The 26,750-nt window shown below is 43.7% G+C and overlaps 1 protein-coding gene and 1 long non-coding RNA gene across 4 annotated transcripts in view; one reads left to right on the plus strand and one right to left on the minus strand.

Moving 5' to 3' along the window:
* The first annotated feature begins 9,134 nt into the window (after window positions 1-9,134).
* Window positions 9,135-12,062, plus strand: LOC308643164. 2 transcript variants are annotated; one of them, XR_014020716.1, is made up of 3 exons: window positions 9,135-9,534; window positions 9,682-10,014; window positions 10,547-12,062. It is a non-coding gene; the product is annotated as an uncharacterized lncRNA (long non-coding RNA). The 2 variants fall into 2 exon arrangements; XR_014020715.1 differs by having other exon boundaries at window positions 9,682-12,062.
* A 1,029-nt stretch (window positions 12,063-13,091) lies between these two features.
* TMEM233 (transmembrane protein 233) overlaps window positions 13,092-26,750 on the minus strand; it is a 34,923-nt gene continuing 21,264 nt past the window's right edge. The window contains exons 2-3 of one of the 2 annotated variants that reach the window (XM_081282999.1): window positions 23,481-23,617; window positions 13,092-13,338 (exon numbers count right to left, since the gene is read on the minus strand). In XM_081282999.1, the coding sequence (XP_081139125.1) occupies window positions 13,332-13,338; window positions 23,481-23,617 (144 nt within the window). In that variant the 3' untranslated portion in view covers window positions 13,092-13,331. The remainder of the gene's footprint in view (window positions 13,339-23,480; window positions 23,618-26,750) is intronic. The other variant, XM_081283000.1, reaches the window with a different exon arrangement.

Consider the following 26,750-nt stretch of genomic DNA (forward strand, 5'->3'; position numbering starts at 1 on the left):
AATTGGGTGCCTCTTACCGTCAAAGCAATCTTAGATTTCATAAAATAATAAAATGAAAAAAATGTAACACCCTATAAGTTCAGAAGTAGGAGAATGGCTATATAAATTTTATAGAATATGGAGCAGAGTTGAAAAGGAACACATAGAATTACATGGGTAACTATGGAGAAGGGTCTATGACATTGCAGTCTTCAAAAGTAAGTGACAGGTACAAAAGTTAAAAGCATGGACTCATCTCACCTAAGTTCCAATTCTGGCTGTACCACTTAGCAACTGTCATCGAGGCTGTTTCTACTGTGAAATGGGGCATGAAGACAAAACCTATCTTATAGACTTGTTTTGTGAATTACTTGGGAACCTGCATGAAAAGTGCTTAGTGCAGCCTCTGACTCTTGGTAAACACTCAATAATAGTTAACATTTTTATTAGCGTCATACTTGCTAATGGAAAGTTCTGGAAGGATACATAACACTCTTATTAGTGGTCCCTAGGTGAGAGGAGTGGGATTGGAGACAGGAGCTGATAGAAGGGGGACTTTCACGTTTTAGTTTACATGTTTCTGTATTGTGTGAAAATTTCTCTACTGTGACGATGTGAACAAGAATAAATAAAACGTGGTTCCAAACCCAGAGGAATCCATAAAGCAAAGGTGGCAACAGATCTTCAAGAAGACAATAGGGAGGCATGGGATTCTATAGAAGACCAGAAGGCATGTAAGCCAGGTGAAGGAAGGGGACAGGAATCAGGAAAAGTTTCTTGGAGCTGATTATTGACAGCCTAAATTTTCTCAATATATTCAGAAATGTTGAATGTGCTGGCTACATTGGATAAGCCAAGAGATTGCCAAAGACCCAGAATACAATCTCTGGGCTGTCTTTCTAATAGCAGTCCTGACTTGCTCACAAAGGCACTGAGGAAGCCATGAGCTTGGGGTTTTCTCCCAAACAACTTGAGAGATAAGAAAGAACATAGAGGGCTGGGGATGTGGCTCAAGCGGTGCGGCCATCCTCAGCACCACATACAAACAACGATGTTGTGTCTGCCGAGAAATGAAAAATAAATATTAAAAAAACTCTCTCTCTCTCTCTCTCTCTCTCTCTCTCTCTCTCTCTCTCTCTCTCTCTCTTTAAAAAAAAAAAAGAAAGAAAGAACATAGAAGGGTGGACTCCTTATCTGATCGAGGCAGATGCTTTGATGCTTAAAGATAGTTTTAAGACCTCGCCTTTCTTAGCTAACAGTGACCAGGGATAACAGTGAAGCATGAACTCTTGATGCCAAACACCATAACTGATATCCTGAAGATGCTGGGACACCCAGTTATTGGGGTTCTGCAGGTGCGCTCTCCCCGGGGGGATGCCATATGGAGGAGGCAGGTTAAGTGCTGATTTCCTCTGAGGTCCAGTCTCCAGGCTGTGCTACCTAGAGGAATGGGTACCTCTTTCTAATTGGTACAAATGCACCATGTGGACTGGCAATGGTCCTCTTCTCTCTCTGACAGAAACAACTGAACAGAGGAGTCAGAGGTCCTTGGTATATATGGCACTGCTCCACAACAGGGTACACACAGTTACATTCTGGAAAACCACACTGTCATCGCGGCTGTTTCTACTTTCAAAAAGGACCTTTTAGTTTTTGTCGAGCTCAGAATTTTTTTTTTTGTTTTATCATTTCTGTCTATTTATTATTGCCTTATATGAAAGCAGACCAATGAATTTTCACCGAATTTAGAAGATATGATTGGGATGGTGGGTCTGACTTACAGAGCTCTATTTTGTCCTCAAACTGACTTTGACATCCTCTCAGGGCGATTGCAAAGAGATAAACTCGTCCCTGTAACCACTGAGGGAAAAGTCTTATCATTTCGTATTAAAATTTCCTGGAACAGAGAAACGAACATCGATATCAGCTATTGGCCCCATGTTGAAGATCACAGAGAGGTCAGACCTCCTGTTGCATGAGTTAAGTTCTGGCGGGGTCCCCTATGGATCACTTTTTGTGTCATTTATCTTTGCGTGACAAGAGTTCACGACTCTCCCTGGTATCAGAAAGGCCTCTGCTTTCTCTGATTCTCTGTTGATGTGGGCGTCAGACCACAACGGCTCAGGGGTTGTGAAGGCATTTCCCAGGAGGGTTCAAATGTTAGGGCATTGCTGTATTAGAGGCACCATGGGCTCACTGGCCTCAGGCTGGAATCAGGGCATGAAAGGAAGCGAAAGATGGGGGAGAGGGCAAGATTGCTCTTTTAATGTCAACTTGCTCTTATGAGGGCTAATCCACCCCTAAGAGACCTGACCCATTCCCGAGAGACAGCATCAGTGCATTCATGAGACCGGGCCCCCAGGAAATTACCTTCTACCAGACCCTGCTACTCAAAGGTTCCACCACCTCGACCCCTCTGTGCTGGGAACCAAATTTCTAGCTCGTGAATCTTTGGGGGACCAAACCATTTCCAAACCATCATAAGAGACTTGTCCATTTTTTTCTTGCTAGACGTGCCTGTGTTCTCTCTGCATCTCTGCCATTTGTATGATGGCTGGAGTGTATTGGAAAGTAGGAGGACAGACTTGACCCGGTGGGGCCTGGGTGTCCACAGTGAGAATTCTGGATTTTGTTACAAGTCACTGGGAATTCATGGGACAGTTTATCATGTGATAATTGATATGACAAATCTTACAATATCATAGAATCTGGGCACTGGACTGACTGTAAGAATTCAGCTGGCTATAAAAATAAAGACTTGTGAATTTCAGAAGTATCCACTCTTGGGGTAGAGATCTTAATTTGAAAACAGTCTCATTTTGTGACTTCTGGGGTGTCTGACAAAATTTTATTTCTCTACCTGAGTGGTAGTTGTTAAAATATCTGCCGGGTAGTCATTCACTAAGCCACATCTTACTTTGGTGTGGTTTCCTGCATTCTTATTTTTATTTCCAGTGAGAAGCCAGAAGACTGGTCTCTCTGGATGGGCAGTTCTGTATTCTGTTTTGCACTTTTATAAATAATAACATCATGTATCCATGCAACCTGCCCCATTCACATATCCTACGATTAAAATCGTGGGGATAATTCCTAATGAAAATAGAATTACTAGACCCAAGAGTATATACACACCTACCAAAATTTGTAGAAATTGTTAAATTTCTTTACAAAGAAGATCACCATGATGCTATTTGGGGCCTCTGGCTCTCACACCCTCATTGATGCTAAGTAAAACGGAACCTCAACATTTTCCTGTGCATTTATACATTTGTCGATTTGTGAGTGAGGGGGACTAAGTTTTAACTGTTGGTCATCCTCATTGCTGAGACTTCACCCAGGTAGGCACTTCTCATCTTTTTAAGATAAAAATTGAAAGCTAGGGGCTGGGGATGTGGCTCAAGCGGTAGCGCGCTCGCCTGGCATGCGTGCGGCCCGGGTTCAATCCTCAGCACCACATACCAACAAAGATGCTGTGTCCGCCGAGAACTAAAAAATAAATATTAAAATTCTCTCTCTCCTCTCTCTCTCTTTAAAAAAAAAATTGAAAGCTACAATTTACTGAGAAATTCCGCAGGCAGGTCCTAACTGGACAGTTCCACTCCTTTTGCTACAGGAATTATTCCGGAATGGACTTGAGTCCAAAATTGAGTCCTTTGACTGGAGAATGCAGAATACATTTTGTCTGCAGGTCTGAATAGAGAGGTCTTCCTTCTCCTGGGACGTGGATGGAGTAGGTAGGAGCCCGAGAGCCTCCTCTCATGAAGGAAGTCAATCTGAGAACCAGGAATACGTATAACCATGAACAGAGCTGAGAGAATCCAAAATAAATAGAGACAGAGCCTACTGTGATGTGCTGGATCAAGCCAACCTTGAAGGTTGCTTTTGTCTGAAATTTTCCAGTCTCAGAACCAGTAACTTCTCTCATGTTTCTCGTGCTAAGTCAATTGGATTTTCTGTTGCTTGCAACCAAAATCATTCTGACTCATACTCAGATGAGGTCATATTCATAAACAATAAGGATGTTGTTCTTTTTTTTCCTTCCTTGTTGAATATTAATTATCCATGCATAGAAAATATGTTTTAGACATAGAGGTCAGACCTCGGTGCTTCTTAAACAGTTGATAAGATTCCGAACAGAAAATGTATTGTAATGAATGCAAATCTATCCCAAAAGTTCAGCTCACACAAATTTATGTCAAGTTTGCATCTAATTATGGAAAATGGGTAACAGGTGATTAATAGGTCATTTCATCCTGTCATGTGAAAAAAGGTCATTTTCCTAGTTTGGCTTAGTTACGAACTAAACTGTGAGACTCGTTTTATAATTTTACGGGAATTAGTCAAGTGTAATGATTAAGAATGTGGAGTTTAGAATCGAGTAGCTGGGCTCCAGTTATTTAGCTTTTCAACTGTGTGACTTTGGACAAATTACTGAATTCCTTTGTGCATTAGTTTCTTCAGAGGTCAAGAGGAGTTAATAGTAGCTCAGTTGGCCCCTTGTATCTGTTGGTTCCGAATCTGGGAATTCAACCAACCTTGGATTAAAAATATTTGGGATAAAAAAATTGTGTCTGGTACTGAACATGTAGAGATTTATTTTCTCTTTTTCACTATTCCCTAGGCAATACAGTATGACAAGTATTTATAAAGCATTTACACTATATTAGGTAAGATAAGTAATCTAGAGATGATTAAAGTATAAGGGAAGATGTGTGTTGGTTCTGTGCAAATACTATGCCATTTTGTATAAACCATTTGAGCATCTGCAAACCTTGGTATCCTGGCTGGGGGGGGGGACCCTGGAACTGATTCCCCACAGATACTGAGGGCTGAGTGTCCTTGAATCCAGGGTTGCTCAATCAATAGATGGGCAAAGGAAAAGTCACTTCACAGAAGAAGAAATATGAATGGCCAACAAATATATGAAAAAATGTTCCACATCTTAGCAATTAGATAAATTGCAAATTAAAAATACACTGAGATTTCATCTCATCCAGTCAGAATGGCAATTTTCAAGAATACAATTCTGCAATCTGTATTTGGGGTAAAAATGGGAGTTCATAACCCACTTGATTCTAATGTATGAAATATGATATGTCAAGAGCTTTGTAATGTTGTGAACAACCAATAAAAAAAAAGAATACAAGTAATAATAAATATGGATGAGGATGTGGGGGAAAAGATACACTCCTACATTGCTGGTGGGACTGCAGATTGGTGCAACCACTCTGGAAAACTGTATGGCAATTCCTCAGAAAACTTGGAATGGAACCACCATTTGACCCAGGATATACCACTCCTTGATATAATACCCAAAGGATTAGAAATCAGCACACTGTAGTGACACAGCCACATCAATGTTTATAGCAGCTCAATTCACAATAGTTAATCTATGGAGCCAGCCTAGGTGCCCTTCAACAGAGGAATGGATAAAGAAAGTATGGTATTTATACACAATGAAATATTACTCAACCATAAAAAAGATTGGCTTTATGACTTTTGCCAGTAAGTGGATGGATCTGGGGACTATCCTGCTAAGTGAAATAAGCCAATCTCCAAAATCCAAAGTCCAAATGTTCTCTCTGAAATGCAGACACTAATACACAATAAGGGGGGAGTGGAGGGAAGAATAGAAGTCCACTGGATTAGACAAAAGGGAATGAAGGGAAGGAGAGGGGATGGGAATAGGAAAGACAGTAGAATAAATCAGACATAATTTTCCTATGTCCATAAATAAATACACGACCAGTGTGACTCCATATCATATATAACCACAAGAATGGGATCTTAATTAGAATAAGTTATACTCCGAGTATGTACAGTATGTCAAAATACACGCTACTGTCAAGTATATCTAAAAAGAACAAAATTTTTAAAAAGAACTAATGTAGACTAGCTAGGAAAAAAAATCACACACACACACATATGGTTGCTAGCTAGAAAAATTATATATATATATATATATATATGCTAATGATAATTGAGTGAGAATACATGTCAAGAATTAGCACAGTACCCGAATAGACAGCAAGCCATAATATTTGTTATTTGTTATCCAGTATTTATTTTAAATGGCTAAATGACTTCTTTCAAGCCAATAAAGATAAACTTAGAATGGAGTCTGGAGCTAAATAACAAGCCCTACTGATCTGGCCTCTGTCTTTCTTAGTCACCAGGCGTTTGATTGTCTTGTCTGCTTTGGGTATTTCTAAGGAGCAGAGATATGAATAGTTATCTCTGCATCACTCTTGTGAAATTCAGGCCTGAGCCTTATCTTAAAGTGAGCTAGCCCCAAAATTACCCCAGTGATCAGTCAAATATCTAGTTCAAAAGCGGCTGACTGTACTTCAGGGCTTTGTTCTAGTGCCTACAGGTAAGTACGTAATACCTGCCGCAAGTGGGTTCTTGTGAAGGTTAAATGTATGTGCAGCACAAAGTGCTTAGAACAGTGCCTGACATAAGATCTAAAAAGTGTTAGCTGTGGGCGGGGGGGTGTAGTCAGCAGTATAGCTGCTTGCTTGGCAGTCCTGAGGCACTGGGTTCACGTCCCCAACGCTCACTGCAATAAACAAACAAACAAACAAACAAACAAAACAAAACCGCATTAGTTCGGCTTCTGTTTCAACGTTACTTTGTTGTTGTTTTGTTTGGGTGGTGGTGCTGGGGATCAAAGGGCATACTAAGCATGAGCTCTGACCTGCATCCCCAGTGAGTTTCTAAACCAGATTCCAAAAACACAGAAGATACTAAAGAAGAGCCCTTCATTCAAGTGCCTTTCTCCGTTGCTACCAGCAGAGGGCAGCCTAGCCTCAGAGGAGGCCTTGGGGACAGATCACCCAGAGGGTCTGGGTTCTTTTGGGTCCCTATCTTGAAATAACTTTTTGCTATAGGTGCTTCATCATCTCTTTCTTTTATTAACTCCTCATGATCGGTGGTAAAGGAATATGTGAGAATGTTTGGGGGTTGCAAAATTTTCATCCAATACCTTGGTTAGCTTCATCCATCCATCCGTCCATCCATCCATGGAAAACCTTCTTCACGTCAGGTACCCGGCTAGGTTTCAGGGACTTAGAGGTGAACAAGATGGACACCATCCCTACCCTCATGGGACCCCAACTCAGTTGGGAAGCCAGATATTAAGTGGTAATGACACCAAGTGTACCCCGCTACTGTGATGATAAGATCTCAAAGGGTAACTACAGCACCATGTGAGCAGGTGAACGGGAGACCCCCCCCCCATTCTTGAAGGGTTGGCATATCCAGGAAGGCTTCTCTGAAGAGGTATTTAACATGAGACAGAGGGAGGCCTTGCATTTGACACACAGAAATGGACCTTAACCAGGTGAAGGGGCCCATGGGAAGAACTTTCACTCATTCAGCCAATAGGTCCCGGATCTGCCTGGTGCCATGCCCTGTTCTAGGTGCTCAGTGAATGGGACGGGCAAAGTCTCTGTCCTCAGGATGCTGACAGCCTGGGGGAGGAGATGGACAACCAGCAGGTAAAACAATAAAGAAGAGAACGAATGCGTGGTTGAATAAATAAGAAAATTACAGGTAGTGGTTATTAAGTCACAGGTCATCCCACGAAGAAAATAAAGCAGGGTGATGTGATGGCAGGTGACTAGGGATGAGTGGCTGCTCTAGTGAGAAGCTTAGGCTGGCTTCTCTGAGAGGCTGAGGTCTGGGGCATAAGGAAGAGCCAGCCACGTAAAACCCCGGGGAGGGTGTTCTGGGTAGAGGAAGCACATTTTTTTGCCTTGAGGCAAAAATGATCTTGGTATGATTGGGGGGGGGGTGGATAGAAGGCCAGGTGTGGCTGTAGCAGAGGGGTGAGGGGGAGTCCGGAGTAGGGGAGGAGATCTGAGAAGCGGCCATGGGACTCACCATGTAGGGCTTCATGGGCTGTGGTGATTGCATGGGAGATTTTTAGACGGGTGGGTCAGGTTTCAGCAGAGGAATGATGGGATTCCCTTAGGTTTTTTTTTTTTTTTTTTTTTTTTTTTTTTTTTTAAAGAGAGAGTGAGAGGAGAGAGAGAGAGAGAGAGAGAGAATTTTTAATATTTATTTTTCAGTTCTCGGCGGACACAACATCTTTGTTGGTATGTGGTGCTGAGGATCGAACCCGGGCCGCACGCATGCCAGGCGAGCGCGCTACCGCTTGAGCCACATCCCCAGCCCTAGGTTTTTTTTTTTTTTTTTAATATATATATTTTAGTTGTAGATGGACACACAGTATCTTTATTTATTTTTATATGGTGCTGAGGATGGAACCCAGTGCCTCACACATGAGAGGCAAGCGCTTTACCATTGAGCTACAGTCCCCGTCCCTCCACTTAGGTTTCGAGGTCACCCTGGCTGTTGCATGGAGCATGAATGGGAACACAGAATGGGTTAGATAGAATAATGGTCTTCCAAAGACAGACAGCCCCATACGAATTCCTGAAAACTGTGAATATACTAGGTTACGTAGCAAGAGAGAATTAAGGGAACAGATGGAATTCAGATTGCTAATTAGCAGACCTTAATATATGGAGATCATGCTGGGTTATCCAAGATGGGCCCAGTGTAATATCAGGGGTCTTTAAATAAGGAAGTGGGAGAGAAAGGTGTCAGAACAAGAGAGGTGTGGTGTGACAGCTAAGTGGCCATTGCTGACCTTGAAGATGGAAGGGGGTCATGAGCCATGGAATGCAGGCAGTCTCTGGAAGGTGGAAAAGGTAAGAAAGGGGATTCTCCCAGAGAGCCTCCAGAAAGGACTCCAGCCCTGCCGCCATCTTGATTTTGGCCCATGGAGATCCACTTGAAACTTCTGACCTCCAGAACTGTAAGATAATAAATTTGAGCTAAGTCACTTTGTAATATTCGTAACACCATCAATCTGATACGAAGACACAGGAGCCCGAGTAGGAGGCTACTGTCATAGTTTAGATAAGCTTTGGTAATGGTTCAAGACATATGGCTTCTCTTTCATGCCGTTCACCAGGCTGTTTATTACCTCCCTGTAGGCAGGACTGGACTTCTTATGAGTTCCCCCCAATACTTCACTCCAAAGCACAACCGGTTCCCATTCATGGGATTCCATGTCACCTTCAGGGAGGAGGCAGATATGAACACGTGGTGGCAGTGTCAGGAGATGACAGCTTGGGAACAAAAAGCAGTGCTTGCCGGTGGACTGGTGTGTGGGTGAGACCTGGGCAAGTCGGCATTTAGGCAGGAAGAGGTGAACATTTTGTCCTGGGTCCTGCCGGCCTGCTTGGCGCTCCCCCGAGGATGGGAGCGGGTACCTCAGATGACTTGCAGATGCCCCACGCAAGCAACGCAGAGAGGGAACTTCCAACGTCCCACTTCGGACCTCTGATAATGACTCTCTGCTGCAACCGATCCATCTATTGCAAAGAGAATTCCTTCTCTCTGAGGCTTCTCCAGCGATGAGGGGTGATGCCTGAGCAGTGTATTTGCCTGTTAAGGGATTTATTTCAAAACCCAAATTAAAAAATGTCTGGGTTCAGGGATCTGATTCCAAGGATAATCCCCAGGCTCAAATATTCCATGTCCGTGAGTATTTTTTAAGGGTTGGTGGTAACTTGACAAATGTGGATGCTATTTTAAAAGATTTTTCTTTCTTTCTTTTTCTTTTCTTTTTTTTTTTTTTCAGGGGGTGGGGGAGGTAACTGGTGGCCCTAAACTGTCTTTTATATTTAGAAGCCTGGATCTAGGGTTACGTATCAAGATTCATGCGTGGTGCCGTTCTGCTGAATGCAGCTGTCTTCCTGTAGGCCAAAGATAATTTGCTGATCCAGGAGCTGAGGCCAGCGATTTTATGTCTGCATCTGCTTCTGCCCATAACTTGTGGGCAGAGACGGGGCAGCCTCAAGAGCTGCAGCTCTCCGAGCCTGGGGATGCCAACGGCAGTGAGATGGGCATTTGTTTCCTGAACCTTCCCTCCCCTCATCTACTGCTGGTGCTCTGTCTTGCAAAGTGACTGTGTGGTACTGTGGTCATCCTGTCCTGTCATTTTGGTGTGGCCTTCAGATGGTGTGTGTGTGCCTGTTCCCCCTCTTTAGACCATGGGCAGCCTCTCCAGGGGTCCCTCTTCGTGGTACTGAAATTTCCAAAGCCTCCCCCAGCTTCTGTGACTGAGCAGCTGCCCCACAAATGTTGGTCAGAGGAGGAAGGAGAGGACAGTGATAACACAAGAGGGACATGGAAAAGCCACTAGATCCCTAGAGTCCTGTGGGTAGAAGGCGTAGTTGGGAGCAGAATGGTTCATGTGGACAGTGGTTGTTTTTCTGCCAGGATCTGTCCTCCCTTCTGGTAAAAGCACTTTGGTTCTCTTCTGGGAAACCACCCTTCCCACACCTTCCATCCGTAAAGATTGCATCAGGCTAGCCTTGCACTCAGTCCCCTGGAGTGGACACATAGGGTGCTGAGTACCCCTGGCCACAGCAGCAATCTGTTGGCATGGGGACCACATGGCTGTGTCCTATCTCAGATGAATTGTGCAATATTTTGGATGAAACCAGATTTTTCTTCCTGTAGTTACTAAAGGAATGTTTTATTTCCACAGGTGCTCCTAAGTGGGTAGGAAGAAGTTCAACTCTATGGGCAGCCATCTCGTCACCAAACCAACTCATTAGGCTGGGACTGAGAATTGCACAGGGAAGAGCTGTTATTAACAGTGAGCCCCCAGATCTAGCCATACCTGAAGCTATTCTCCCAGAATTTTCAGTTTATGTAAACAGTAAACTCAGGCTGGGGCTGTAGCTCAGTGTTAGAGCCACTTGCCTAGCACATGTGAGGCACTGGGTTTGATCCTCAGCACCACACAAAAATAAATAAATAAAGATGGTATTGTGTCCATCTACAACCATGTATATATGCTATCCCACTCCTCTGTATTTAGCCCGAAGAATTAAAGTCAGCATACTAGAGCAATCCCCGCACACCCCAGTTCGCAGCAGCACGATTCACAATTGCCAAACTATGGAGTCAGCCTAGGTGTCCATCAACCAATGAATGGATCAAATACATCTGGTATATATACACACAATGGAGTTTTATTCAGCCATAAAGAAAAATGAAATGATGTCATTTGCAGAAAAATTGGATGGAACCTGAGACCGTTATGTTAAGGGGAATAAGCCAAACTCAGAAGGTCAAGGGTCATAGGTTTTTCTCTCTTAGGTGGAAGCTAGAGAGGAGGAAGGAAATGAAAGGTGGGGGTGGGGGTGTCTCATGAAGATCAAAGGAGATCAGTAAAACAGAGGAAAGGGATGGGGGGAGGGAGGAGGGGAGGGGAAAAGGAAAGACTGGGAGTGAATTGGCCGAAGCACAATGCATCATATTGTGTGCATGTATGAATATGTAACAAATCCCACCATGATGTACAACTATCATGCACCAGTAAATATGTGGACCCCAGGGCCATTTTATGCCCTAGGTTATCTGAGCATGGATGCCCCGTTCAGCCCCCATCCCTTGGCCTCTCTGTGGCCTTCTCTATGGAAGGACACTGTGGTGGGAGAGCCACATTTTGGTTCTGGAAATCTCCAGAAGGATGGGAGCCCCCAAGGAAACACAATTCACTCACTGTGATAAACACGCTTTACTTAAAACCATTTTTTATTCTGCCTCTCAGCAACACTTTTCATTGAATTTGAGGAAAAGACCAGGGACCGGAACACATACAAACAAACAACCAGATATTACAGACAGAAACGAGGATCCGATCTCCTGGAATGGCGCGTCCCTGTGTGCCGAGAACCCGTGTCCCAGCATCCTCCGGGGACCAGAGCTGGCTCATAATGGGCATGTGGGTGGGATGGCGGGTAGAAACGGGTGTCCATTCACTTTTATTTATTTATTTTTGTCAGGGCTCAGTATTTTAGCCAATGCCTGAGATTCACAGTCATCTAAGAATCACGACTTGTATTGGTAAAACTCTTAGCATTCCCCCCCGGGGAACACACCTATTGTGACAATTAATTTTCATAACACAGTGAGGTAAGTAGGCAGGTGTTCTTATCTGCATTTTCCAGAGGAATAAACTGGAGGCAGAGAGAACCCCAGAAACTTGCCTGACATTAGCTTGCATAGTTAGTTAGTGCCAAGAAAAACAAAAAAGGCACTGGAACAGATATAGTTTGACTTTTAGTTTCTTATTCTTTCCATGAAAATTCACTGCTTTTTCTTCTGCTCTGGAAAACTCATTATCACTGTGTTTCTAATGTTCATTTTTGAAATTTGCCACATATCTATAAATATGAATTTATTTGAACAGAAATGACATAACACATCCATCTCTGCAGAGCCACAAATGGAAGGTAGTAAATAAAATATATAACATGAAAATAAAAGAATACCATTGAGTTCCATCTAGACAGCAGACCGAACCCCAAGGGCAGCTCCTTCTTTGTTAAAAAGCACAAAGAACCATAGGGTCAGGAAGGTGTCAAGGACCCACTGGCACAAAATGGAGACTTGCTCCTGGCTGAATCAGGATTGAGAAAGAAGAGAAAAGGGGAAACATTCTCTGTGGTGCAATGTTACTTAACAGTATGTCTATCAACTGCTTGGAAACCAGCCTGGGCGCCTTCTCTCTGCAAGACACTGTTAGCGTGTTCCAACAGGCAGAATCATGGTGTCACAAAGCCAGTCCAAGCTGGGCGCGGGGCACACGCCTGTCATCCCAGCGACTCCAGAGGCTGAGGCTGGAGGATCGCAAGTTCAAAGCCAGCCTCAGCAACTTATGGGGCCCTCAGCGACTCAGTGAGACCCTGTCTCAAAATAAATAAATAGATAAACAAACAAAATAAAGCCAGTGCATTCCCACCTTAGGGGTTTGCGGACAGAAAAGAAATACTAGGGGGTGGCATAGCTGGGTGGTATTCAGGAAAACCAAAGAGCTTGCCTGCCACCTCTAAAAAAAATGAAAGAACAAACAAACACACACACATCCAACTGCATTAGACAACTTTAAACATGCTGCAGAGGCCCCAGCATCCACCGCGCTTTCTGGAAATTTCCTACTCCCCCCCAGTTCAGACCTCCCCACCCTGTGAAAAGAGGTGTCTGGAGATCATCTTGAGGGAGGAGGCATGGACACAGAAGCCTTCTTTTCTTCTTCTTCCTCTTCTTTTTAAACTAATCGGGGACATTGGCTGATGTGGCCGTGCTGCTTGGGTTGTTGAATCTTGGACTTTTGCTGTTGGTTGGCCAGGGACCTGCCTCTGGAGAGTCCTGGAGGAAGGGATCTCACAGTCCAAAGTCGGGGATCCATCCCTCAGTTTCTTTGGGGAAGGGGGGTGTGCAGATGAGGACCATCCTCCACGCTGGCGGCTGCAGCAGGCTTCTCAGGAGCTGTGAGGTACAGACAGACAGTGAGACACAGACAGACAGGCAGACCCACAGCGCCCGAGCCTCGGTGGCCGGCTTCCTTGGCTTGTCGTCTGCCTTACTTAAAGGAGATTCATCTGGGTAAACAGATGCTGAGAAGGACAAGCAGGTCTGCATGCTTTGGACCCTGAGCAGAGGATTCCTTTTGAGAAATATTTAACATTTGGAAAGCCTGTTTTATGGTCCACGTGGCACATGGAAAAAGCTGAATGACACAGATGCCACCAAATGCCTCCAGCATGTCTGAATCCCATTCTCCTTTCCAACCGAGAGTGCTGCTGCTAGAACTTCTGGAGGCCTCTACAGCCATTTTTTCCTCTGCATTTCAATCCATAAATATGCAGTTGGAAATTATATATTCATTGTGTGTGTGTGTGTGTGTTTACTTAATGGGCTCATGCTGTATACAGTTGTCCCTCAGTATCCATGGAGGGTTGGTTCCAGACTCCCAAGGATATAAATACCCACAGATGCTCAAGTCTTTTATAGAAAATGGAACATCCTAACATACTTTCAATCATCTGCAGGTTACTCATACTATCTAGTACAATGTAACTGCCGCGTAAGTAGTTGTTACACTGTTTTGTTTAGGGAATAATAACAAGAAAAAAGTCTATGCATGTTCAGTACAGATGCAATTTAAAAAGTAATTTGTTTCCCCTGCTGTTGGTTGAATAGTCAGATGCAGAGCCCACAGAGATGGAGGGCTTACTGTATGCTTTTCTGCCATTTTTTTTGTTTACTTGTTAATTTATTCGATGAACAATTACATGATGGGCATCACTTTCAGTACTGGTGATTCTTTTTTAAATAAAAATATATATTTAAAAATTAAATAATATATTATATTATTAATATAATATAATATATTAAATTATATAAATATAATATATTAAATAATATAATATATTAAATAATATAATATATTATTAATATAATATATTAAATATATATATATATATATATATATATATATATATATATATATATATTAGTAGTAGGTGGACACAGTACCTTTATTTTTATGTGGTGCTGAAGATCACACCCATGGCCTCATGTTCTCCCACTGAATCACAACCCCAGCCCCCACTGACCCTTTCAATACCTGACAATCACACAGTAGAGTGTCAGACAGTGATTTATGCAATTGAATCTTTCCAGCTCCAGAAGGTAGGTACTGTTATTATCCCCATTTTATGCAAGAGAAAACTGAGGCACAGGTGGGTTAAAAGACGTGCCCAAGGACCCTGGATTGAAACTCTAGCGCTCTAGCTTCAAAGCAGGCATCCTTAAGGGCTGTGGTCTATAATTATGGGAAATGACAGAAATGGAAACATTCCTGGGTTTCTCATCTCAGTATGGGGAACCAGGGAGTGGTAAATGCTAGGAAGAAAAGTAAAATTGGATAAAGCCAAGGTAATAGCTGAGCATGCATCTGAGGAAGAGATGGTATGTGCTGCATGGATAAGAATAAAGAGAGTTTCAGGCTGAGGCAAGAGCAAGTGCAAAGACCCTGGGGCAGGAACATATTTGCACTCCTCCAACAGAAGAATCCACTATGGCATGATGGGGAGAGTGTCAGAAGATGAGACAGAGAGGCAGCAAACGATCGTGCAGGGCCTTGTAAGGTTATAGTAGGACAGATGTTTTCATGTTTAAATGCAGTGTAGTATCCCATCCTGAGAATAAGCTGCTACTTATGTAAACTTCCCACAAATGGACATTTAGATTGTTTCAAGGTTTCCCTTATTTCAAACCAAGCTGCCGTGAACTTATTGCATATCTATGTCTCATAACACAGGCTGCATGTTAGAATTCCTTGGTGAGCCTAAAACCTGCTGGTGCCTGGTCCTATCACAGGAAATTCTAATAAAATTTCCCCTAGGGTGAGCTCTGGGCTTCAGAATTTTTAAAAAGCCCCCCAGGTGATTCTGCTGTATAGCCAGGGTGCAGAATTACTGTTTCACGTGCATTTGTGTGCACCTGTATCCAGGGTAGATTTTGAGAAGTGGAATTGCTGGGTTGGCAGGCACGTGGATTTTAAAGTTTAATAAGTATCATTGTCCTTTGGAATCCAAGGAGGATTGGTTCCAGGTCCCACCCTGGCCACCCAAATCCACAGCAGCTCATGTTCTGTATATAAAATGGCAGAGTATCTGTATAGCCCTTTTGCACTTCCTAGATCCTCTCTCGACCACTCATAATCCCTAATGCAATGTAGATCCCGTGTAAATCGTTGCTATACTTTATTGTTTAGGGATCAATGACAAAAAAATCTGTACATTTTTAATATAGATGCAATTCCCCCTCCCCAGTTTTGTGATTGGTAGAATCCACGGGTGTGAAACCTACGGATACAGAGTGCTGACTATACATCCAATTGACTTGCCAGAGACTGTCCCATTCACTCCTCCACCAATAGTATTGTATCCATTTTTTTTGCACCCTGCCAACACAGATATTATCCATCTTTTTAATTGTTTCAATCTGGCAGACAAAATCACACAGTATTTCATTATTGCTTGAATTTGTGCTTCCCCGCTGGCTAGTGAGGGGGACCATCTTTTTTCATGTTTATTCTGATTTCTTCCCCAACATCCCATAAGCTTATGTGCCCCTCATATTAAAAAAATTCTTTCTCTGCTGGCAACTTAGTTCTGACTTATCTCTCCCTCAACTTATCTGAGCCAACGAAGTCCCTTCTGACCTGGGGAAATGGGTGATATCCTCATTTTTCATTGCAGAATCACAAAAATTCTCCAAAGACACATCTGGGTAGAAACAACTCCCCGGAAACCTTTTGCCCTCACCCATAGTACAGGAAAGAAGATGGATTTGATTTATGTTTTTTTTGCAAAAAGGCCACGTTCTTGCTTTAGGCCTACCTTGACATACTTTCCTCCCATCTAGATAGGATGTTTTGAGGCCAGAGAACTACATTCATGTCAGTGCATTTATAAGAGAGATGCTTTCCTGGTGAAGAATGGATTAATAGCTCCTCACTCCATGTCCCTATTAATGGGACACAATCTTGGGACCCTTAGCCCTCCCCAAAGGTCAAGTTCTTCCTTAATAGAAACCTTGAAACATAAAGGGTCCTAAGGTGAAGAGTAACATGTGAGCACTTTTAATGCATGGTTGGATGTGTACCTGGCTATTTAGATATCTCTGAGACCACTCAGAGATGCGAATTTAGTGGCTCACCTTGTATATGCATTTAGCTTATGGCAAGTCAACTATTTATGTCACTCAAAAAAAAAAAAAAAAAAAAAAGCACCGGGCATGGTGTGGCATAGATAGGCCTGTAATCCCAGTGACGTGGGAGGCTGAGCCATCAGGATTGCAAGTTCATAGTCAGCCTCAGCAACTTAGCGAGACTCCAAGCAACTTAGTAAGAGAGCTGTTTCCAAATAAAAACATTAAAAAGGGCTGGGGATGTGGCTCAGTGGTAAAGTGCCCTGGGTTCAATCCCTGATACTAACAAAACAAAACAAAACAAAACAAACAACAACAACCAAAAACACTCGCCCCCTGCCTCCAACAAAAACAAAAACATTCTCGCTGCCACTCTGCTCCATGGTCAAGAGCCTGGAACATGGTTTCAGGTCTTAAGACACCTTCAAAAAGACACAGCTCCACTGTACACTCCCAGATGACCACTGGGTCATCTGAGAGTATCTTACTTATGGCTGAGAACACTGGTCTCCCTTGCACCCAAACTTTGTCATGGTCAACTGACTATGCCACTAAGGAAGTCCCAGTGAATTTCATAGGACACCAAGACAAGTGACCAGGAACATGACCACAAGGAAGGAGGAAGAGGAAACCACTACCTTCCCAGGAAAAGAACAAGAACAGAGGATTCTAGCAGGCATCTTAGGTGTCATAGTGTGAGACAATAGGACTATATATTTGGTCCCTGATTCTGGATCCTAAGACAGAGTTCCCAATGCTCTTGTAGATCCGGGTGCTAAGAGAATCTTTTGTTCCAATATTTGCTCTTTGACTCAAGTTTCTGACACAGAGTTTCTAGAGCCCTTAGAGTTTTCTGGGCGATAGGAGCATCTTTTGTCCTAAAAAGTGACTCCCGGTGGGTGCTGGGTAGACTCAGATGGGGGCTGGTTGCCAGGGGAACACAGCATAGGGTTAGAAGTTTGGACATTCAGCCTGACCTCTTCACCCCAACTTCCAGGGAGGGGGGAAAGGGATGAAGGGTTAATTGACCATCAAGGCCCCTGATGCAATCAATCATGCCTACATAATGAAGCCTCCGTACAACTCCCCAGAGACAGGTTTCTAGTAGGTCCCGCACTGCTGGACGTGTGCCTGGAGGGTGCGGCTCAGAGAAGGATAGATCCTCTGTACCCCTTCCTGCATCCCGTGCCCTATGCATTTCTTCTGATGTTCATCTACATCCTTGGGATATACTTTATAATAAATGAGTAAATATGAGTAAATGTTTCCCTGAATTCTGTGAATCCTCCCAGCAAGTTAAGAGAACCTGAAGAAGGGGTTTGGGAAACTCTTGATTTATGCCGGACTGGTCCGAAGCACAGGTCATAGTCTGGGGCTTATGACTGGCATCTGGCTAGGGGAAGTCTCTCGAGAATGAGCATCAGCTGGTGGGATCTGACCCTAACTCCTGCAGTGCGCTGGTTTAGGATGGGCATCGGAATTCATTAGGATTGGTAAGAGAGAGGGCCACTGTTTGTGGAAATTTCACCTGTGCGATTCATCATTTCACTCTCCCCAGCAACTCAAGGGCAGAATTTTTTTTTTTTCTAATTTGGGGAAGACTAATTTTTATGATTCCGTTTGGACCAGAACACTTCTATCAACACAGTGTTCAAGTCAAACTTATTGAACATTTTGACTCAAGTGATTCTCAGATCTTATGAATTGGATGACACCAAACCCTATCTTTCTTTGCCCAACTACTACGTGGCTGGGATAGATATCTTGTAAAATTAGAATGAATGGAGACCTTCTGAGGAATTTGGGTAAAGACTATCAGGATCTGAGGCTATTCCAAAAAAGCTACTCCCTGGAATTTCAACCACTTGGGGTTTCAATCTGTTCTTCAACAGGTGGGACGTTGAGGATAAAGACAAATATTTTGAAAGGCGAGGCCTAAAAGACAGTTTACATTTTTGAATGAAACTTAGACACACATTAATGGCTTTTTATCTGATCTCCAGACTTGTTCTTTTTGATAACATGGAGGGAAAAGTATTTAAAAGGAATCTGAGGTGGTGCACACCTGTAATCCCACAGACTTTTTAAATTTTTTTCTTTTCTTTTCTTTCTTTTTTCTTTCCTTCCTTCCTTCCTTCCTTCCTCCCTCCCTTCCTTCCTTCCTTCCTTCTTTCTTTCTTTTTCTTTCTTTTTTTTAGATAGGGCCTCATAATTTTCCAGGCTGGCCTCAAACTAGCTAGCCCCCTGCCTCAGCCTCTGAGTAACTGGGATTATAGGCACAAGCCACCATATCTGGGAATTGGTGTCCTTTGAAGTCAGATTTCCCCAACCCTCTGTGGAAGACCTTGCTGCCTTTAGGTTGTTCCAACAGAACCTCCTCTGGGGACATCTGCTCGGTGGTAACCCTATTCCCCTCCTTGGCATTGACTTGGAATAAATTGGGATGATGAGTTTGCTGATGTAAATGAAAACTGACCCCAGTGTACATGTGGTCTTCCTTTTTAACGTGGGAGAGGAAGTTTGCTAGGACTTGGCAAAGAGGGTTCTGCTAACTACCAGTGTCTGAATCTCCAGGGTGGTGTGAAGAGCTGAAAAGATGTGGATTCCTGGGATTCATGTCTTATTTTAGTGAACTGGATTTTTTTTTCTTTTTTTGGTGTGAGGGAGGTACCAGGGATTGAACTCAGGGGCCCTTGACCACTGAGCCCCATCCCCAGACCTATTTTGTATTTTATTTAGAGACAGGATCTCACTGAGTGGCTTAGTGCCTCACTGTTGCTGAGGCTGGCTTTGAACTCGCGATCCTCCTGCCTCAGCCTCCTGAGCTGCGGGGGTGACAGGCGTGGGCCACTGCACCTGGCTGAGCTGGAATCTTTTGAAGGTGGGTTTGGATGAGGACTTCTAAACCTTCCAGATCATTCTTCTGCAGTGTAAGGGCTGGGAACTCTTCCTTAGTGGCTATACATTGCCATTCAATTCCTCTAGTAAACTAGGGCTGGGGAATTTTTATTCCAAAGGATTATTGAGAAATTGGCTATATTTTTTGATCTTTATGGGAAAATAGAATTGATTTCATTTTCTAAGGATTAGTTCCTTATTGTCTTTCTCCATCATTTTTTCCTTTATTTGTCTGCCTCATTCTTTTACTCCCTCTCCTTCTTACTCTTTCTGCCTCTTCTCCCTGCGTCAGTCTCTCTTTTCTGTGTGTCTGTCTCTCTCTCTTGCACACACATGATAAACACTTTAAATTTGAGTTTCTCCATGGGTTTCTAACTCTGGAAACTTTTTTTGTGTTCTCTTTGATAACATAGAGGGAAAGGTATTTAAAAGGAATCTGAGGTGGTGCACGCAGCCTGTAATCCCACTGACTCTGGAGGCTGAGACTGGAAGATTGCAAGTTCAAGGCCAGCCTCAGCAACTTAGTGAGATTCTGTCTCAAAATGAAAAACAAAACAAAACAAAACAAAACAAAACAAAACAAAACAAAAACTGGAAATGTAGCTCAGTGGTAGAGCACCCTGGGTTAAATCCCCAGAACCAGAAAAGGAATCTGAATTTATAGATAGGGAAATAATTCTGTTTTTATTTAATGGGGAAATAGAGTCATAGAGAATTTAATAACTTGCTCATATGGTCTGTGTGTTGGAACTAGGATTTGAATCTTGCTAAAACTGATCCTAAAGTCTAGGCTCTAACCATGGGGAGACACTGCCCCTTAGGAAGAAGGAATGAGAAATCACCCTCTCTCATACTTCGTATTCCTAAGTAAGCAAACTTCAATCACAAGTGTATACACATCCAGAAAGAAACATAAGAGGAATGAAGACAGTCCTTATCTAGGAAGACTTCTGTGCCCCTTACAAAACTTCTTAGACAATGTCTCATGGTAACTAATCTTTGAAAGCCAAATTGTCCACCACCGATTGCCAACTAAATACAAAGTAGTTAGTACCCAGGCTGTTAACACTATGAATTTGCAGTCAACATCCAAAAATCAGAAGAGCTTATACAAAAGCCCAGATCTCTAACACCTCTTGAAAAATGGGGCCTTAAGTGCTAAGTGGTAACAATTGGGGCAGAGTGGTAGCTGTTCTCTATAAACCAATCAACCACAGTCCCCACCACTCCCTATTGCCCCAAGACCAGGCTGCTTCATTCACGTAAGCTCCCTGCCTGAGTCCTGCAGTCCTTGGACTTGGTGACCCTTGGCCTGTGGTCCTCACATGTTTTTGAAGTGGGAAACCCTAACCCCATCCCCTTGTAAAGGGGTGCTGGCATTAGTTCTAAGGCAAGTGCTAAGTACTGCCTTCGTTTCTGTGCATACCAGAAGGGTCACATTGTTGTGGAGGTCATGTGCAGTTGTGGTGAAGAACAGCATGAAGAACACACACTCAAGCCCTAACACACTCACATCCTGTTTCCCACTAATTAGCTATGGAAATTTACACAAATCCCTTCATCTCTGAGCCTCAGTTTCCTTCTCTGAAAAATGGGGATAATAATACCTACCTCTTTGGATTGCTGTGAGGCTTCAACAAGGATTAATCTATGTCAGTGTTTGGAATGGTGTATGGCAAATGGCAAGGTCAATACCAGCATGGACTGCTATTATTATAACCCTCTTAGCTCACGCTGTGATCTGGGCAGTGAGTATTTCCCTAATCCTCAGAAGTTTAGCCAAGACTTAGTCTCATTCCCTGGGAACACCGTCCTTTGAGTGTGAGTCACAGATACAGAGCCTTGAACTCTGTTTAATGGCATTTTATATCCTGGGGTCCTCATTATCCATAATGTTGGTGACAGTAGTAATAACGGGCTTCAGAAATGGTCAGCATTTTTAGTGTACGACTTAAGAAACATTCAGCAAACTCCACAAATTCTGTGGGTCAGTCTAATCAACTTTTACAATAGCTTTATGAAATGAAATGGGTACTATTACAACCCCCATTAGGCAGATGAGGAAACCGAGGTTAGGAGAAGTTAAACAAATGGCTGAAGGTGAGTCAATGCTAAGCGAGGGCCTGGGCTCAGGCTGATCTGCACCATTGATCCTGTACTCCATGATGCACGCGTGTGCACGTGCACACACACACACACACACACACACACACACACACAGCATGTTGTGATAAAGTCAGGAGTGTCCACAACTGTTTCCCAACCGTCTTCCTCTTCATGGGCCCATATCATAAACTTTCAATCAATTAGACCCTGTCGACATCCGTGCCGTCAAAGCAAGAAGCTTTGAGCTTTCTGTGTCCGTGTCCTTTTCTCCCTTTTGGGGACAGAGCCACCTATTTTTTCACTTGGGACAGTTTCTGACTTGATGTCACCCCCTCCATCTGGCCACTGACTGCTCTTGGTTCTGGCATGTCCGATAGGTAGTTGGTCCACTGTGACATCCGCTGCTCTCTTGGTTGCCAAGGTCAAGCTGGCTGATCTGGCGGGATGAAGGATGCCTACTTCCTCCCTCACCCACCAAGACGAGCTTCTCTAGTCAACTGAGCCAAGGAATCGCCCTGCCCAGCTCAAGGGGCAAAGTGCATGGGTCAAGGGTATAGGAAGAGTTAGTTGTACCTCTCCAGCAGAAACCTAAAGAATTTCTCAGCATTCTTATCTGTATCACCAGAATTTACCCAGCTAGACAGAGATGGATGTGGACTTGTAATTTCTGAATCTGGGTTGTCCATCATACCCCCTCATCCTCTGTCAGAGCTCTAGTGGAAAACACACAGTGTTTCTGGTGGCCCTTAAACTAAGAATCACTGGGCTAGTTTAAGGCCACATCACACAGGGAATCATCTTACAGATCATGTGGTAATGCAAATCAAGGAGTGCTCCTAAATACACCATGTACTCCCAGGCATTTCCCACCCTGTCACGGTTAGATGGGACTGTGTGACTGGTTTTCTTCATCTAATAGTGAGCCTAAGTGACATTTGTGACTCCCAGACTCCTGCCATGAAAAGTCCACATGAGATTCTCTGATCCTTCTCCTTCTCCCTGTCTCAGCCTGAGGATACACCCTGTTCTAGATCAGAGGACCACAAACAATATATCTTATTTTCACAAATAAAATTGTAGTGGAACACAGCCACTTGCTCATTTGAATACTGCACTTGGTTATTTGCATATTGCCCAAGGCTCCTCTTGTGTTAGGATGGCAGAATCAAATAGTCGTGTCCGAGACAGGCCAGGCCTAAAATATTTAATACCTAGCCCTTTGTAGATAATGTCTGTTGACCCCTTGTTCTGGAAAAACCCAGTTCTAGTGGACAAGGACCCACCCCAAGATGTGGTGAGACTCAAGAGAGAGGCTGGGATTGCAAAGGGTGAAATTTATTAGGGTTCTTGGTGACGGAAGCGTCATCCTGGATGGCAGCAAGAGAGTTGAATCCTCACAATTTGGTCAGAAAGAGGGTGTATGGGTTACACCTCAAAACTAACTCCAACCTGGCTAGAATGTATCTGGTTTATCTTAAGATCAAAGATTCAGGTGCATCCTTGGAGCCAGAATCTGGTTTTAAAGCTCCCACATACCACTCCGATGGTTTTGTCTGTTTATAGTTGCTGGGAAATTATGCAGGATAAATGACTAGCATTATTCTGGGCAATCGTGGTGGTTACAATTCAAAAAGACGGTGGTCATGTCAAGCTGAGTCCAGTCACCCACTTTTCTAGGTACAGTAGCTGCAGGGTGGTGGAGCTGGGTCACCCTGGGGCCCTGAATGACTGTGTGGAGGAGAGACCTCCTCCTGACAACATGGTCCGGGGTCACATGAAGCAGATAGAAAGAGCCTTTTGTTTTGAGTTATTTGTTACTGGGGTGGACCCTAACCCATCCTAGCAGGTGCCAGTGGGCAGTCAGGAGGAGGCGTTCCCGTGGGGAGGGATTCAGAAGGCCTACTTACTTCCTCGAGAAGTGCACGGCACAAGAGATGCCGATGATCAGAAGGCCGATGACGATGGATGCGATGGCCACCCACTTGGCATTCCTCCCCAGCCGCCTGGCTCCTTCCAAGTCTCCTTCGTTGTAGCTGTTCAGAGACTGGGGGACACAAGGGAAGAGCTGGTGACGTCACACACCCACAAGGCCTGAGGATTCACAGGCTGTCCTGACCAAACGTCTCTAGGAGGCTCGGTGACTCTGCTCCTCTCAGCTCTGGGCTGCGGAGCACACAGCATGGTTTGCAGGTCCTCCGGGAAAGCCTCCCCTCAACTCCAAGGTACAGTCAACCACTCTCTCTGTATTTCCTGATTGCTTTCATCTTAGCATGTCCCAGAGACTACTAAAAGGATTGATTTGTCCCTCCCATGGGAACATTATGACTATGTTGTCTGACTTGTTCAGCACCATATACCAGTGCCCAGAAGAACACTGGCCACGTAGAATATGCTTAGCACACATTTGTAGGATGATAGGATGAAGGGGGACGTCTGTCTTGTCCACTAGCACAAACTATGCAAACTAGGACCCATGAGCCCAACCCAGCCCTCTGCCTCTTTTTATAAAAGTTTGCTTGGAACGTAGCCACATCCATCTGTTTACTATTGTCTGTGACTATTTTGATTAAATAGTTGGGACAGAGGCTGTAGGGCTTGTTAGGTCTCAAATATTTGCTATTTGGTCATTTACAATAAAATTTCACCTGTTTCTGCATAAGAAGGGCAGTTCCTGAGGTCAGGGACTTTGATGGAATGGACCACCTCTATGCCCAGGCCAAGCCTGTCATTCAACCGGTACCTACAGGTAGAGCTTTCCCTATTAAAAGGTTGCACTAAACTTTGTCTCCTTTCCCCAATGTCCTGTCTATCCTGTCCCCTCCTCCACATCTCCATAATCCAGCATGTTAAGGGTTATTACTGGGCTCAGGGGAACTTCCTTTCTGATTCTGTGTTTGTGCCAAACTTGTTAAATATTTAAATATTGCCTCTGTTACTCTTTGAGCAGTGTCTGGCATAGGGTAGGAGCTCAAGGTATCTGTATGGATTAAATAGAGGTATGGACATGGCAGTTGCCCTGCAGAATGTGCGTGCCTCGAGGGCATCTTGGAGTTCCCTGAGCTAGCCTGGGGCAGGCCCAGAGGAGGTGCTCAAGAATCCTTGCAGCTCAGCTAAAGACCCAGAACTATTTATCTCCATTACAATAAGCCCTTTTTGTTCTCCCACTGCTAAATATCACCCCAAAGTTGAGCTGCAGCTTAAAGAAGTCTGGCATATTTATTAAGAGATATGTACTGAGGGTCTCCATCAGTGGTGTGAACCATAGGTTTCACTGGGAACTTCTATTATTGATTTGAAATCATTACTGCAGTAATGATTGTCCTCTTCCTGGACGATCAAGGGGGGTTAGGTGTGTGCGGACAATTCCAAGACAGAGAAATACCCAGGAGATTTTTTGCTTTTGGAGCCTATCATTAATTCCTGGAGCTGAGCCAACTTAGTCACCAATAGCCTCGGAGGATCAGTAACGAGGAGGACTTGCTTCAGGCACCTTGTTTGCACAAGAGAGTGAGGACCTGTGACAACTCAGGGACTTCTGGTGAGTTCCAGAAATCGGAGTCCCAGATCTGGAGTTCTGCACCCTGAGAGCCAAATTAGAAACAGATGGGAAGTTAAGATCATTAGAATTTGTATTTGGGGTAAAAATGGGAGTTCAAAACCCAATTGAGACAAATGTATGAAAGATGATATATCATGAGCTCTGTAATGTTTTGAACAATCAATAAAAAAAAAAAAAAGATCATTAGATATCTGGGCCTCGTCCCAGAGAGACTCTGACTTAAACTGGTGTGGGGACGAGGCACACATTTTGAGGGTTGCATTTATGATGGTGATTTATGCATAAAATTCATCATTTTTAGGTGCACAGTTCAATGACATTTAAGTATCTTCACATTGTTGTGCAAACATCACCACCAACCCCGTCCAGAACTTTTTCTTTCCTAAATGGAAATTCCATATAGGCTAAACTCCTCATTCCACCTACCCCTCCACCCCTGAAGATGATAATTCTACTTTCTGACTCTATGAATTTGACTGTCCTGGGTGCCTCCTAGATGCAGGACCATGTAGTGTTTGCCATTCTGTGACTGGCTGATGCCTTTAGAGTTCACCTATGTGTCAGAAATCCCCTTCTTTTTAATGTAGGATAATATTCTATGGCAGGCATTGTAGGAGATGCAAATCAAGTCAAGAGGGCACCTGGCACTTTGCCAGGAGGAGTGGTTTGTGAAGTAACGCCAGCGAGCCATTAAGATGATGAGGATTTCTTAATGACTGACTGCTGTATCTAGATGATGTTAATTAAGTTAAGCTTGTGTAATTAGTTGGGTATATGTATCTCTGTTGTCCCTCAGAGAAGCGGCTCCTGCTACCTTGGGTGCCCGCTACTTTGAGTTCTCAGTTCCTGCTGAGTTCACTCGCAATAAAGTAGTTCCTGCTTCAACCTTGAAGTTGCTTGTCACCTCTCGGTTATTTTGCCCAGCCGGACTTAAGCAGCCCAGCCGGACTACAGCAAGGCATGGGCCACGACTTGTGTATCCACCCATCCCTCTATGGACAGTTGGGTTGCTTCCAACTTACACTTTCACAGGATTGAAAACCTTTGGTGTAGGCAGCTGATCTCTACGAGGTCAAGATGCCCACTATCTTGAAATATATTCCAAGGAACTATGGAATACACTATGAACTCTAAGCTTAGAGAGACCAGAGTTCAAATTCCATGTTTTAACAGCTGTGAGAGCTAAGGCAGTGTCTTCATCCATAAATTGGGGACAACAGTAACAGCACCTACTTCACATTGGAGCATTCAGTGAGTTAATGCACATCAAGGGTTTTAGCACTGACCCAGCACAGAGTATACGTTCAACAAATGTTCATTTTACCGAGTTGCTACTCCCCGTGCTATTCTTTTTTTTTTTTGTTATTACCACAGTTTTTTCTTTTTATCATTATAGAATATGTTTCGACAACAACAAAAGGTTTTTCAACAATCTAGAATTGTTCAGAATCAGAGACTGAAAACAATTAGACAACTATATGAGCAGTTCGTAAATCCCCGTGCTATTCTTATCCAAAAGCTGAGATCTTTGGGGTGCAACAGAATAACCTGGCTGGATCCAAATCTTTGAGGACCCAAGTTTGAGAAGCTGTTCCGGATGCTTCCTAATCCAAGTCCC

Source organism: Spermophilus citellus (genome assembly GCF_964194105.1).
Source record: "Spermophilus citellus genome assembly, chromosome: 3".
NCBI classification, from domain to species: domain Eukaryota; kingdom Metazoa; phylum Chordata; class Mammalia; order Rodentia; family Sciuridae; genus Spermophilus; species Spermophilus citellus.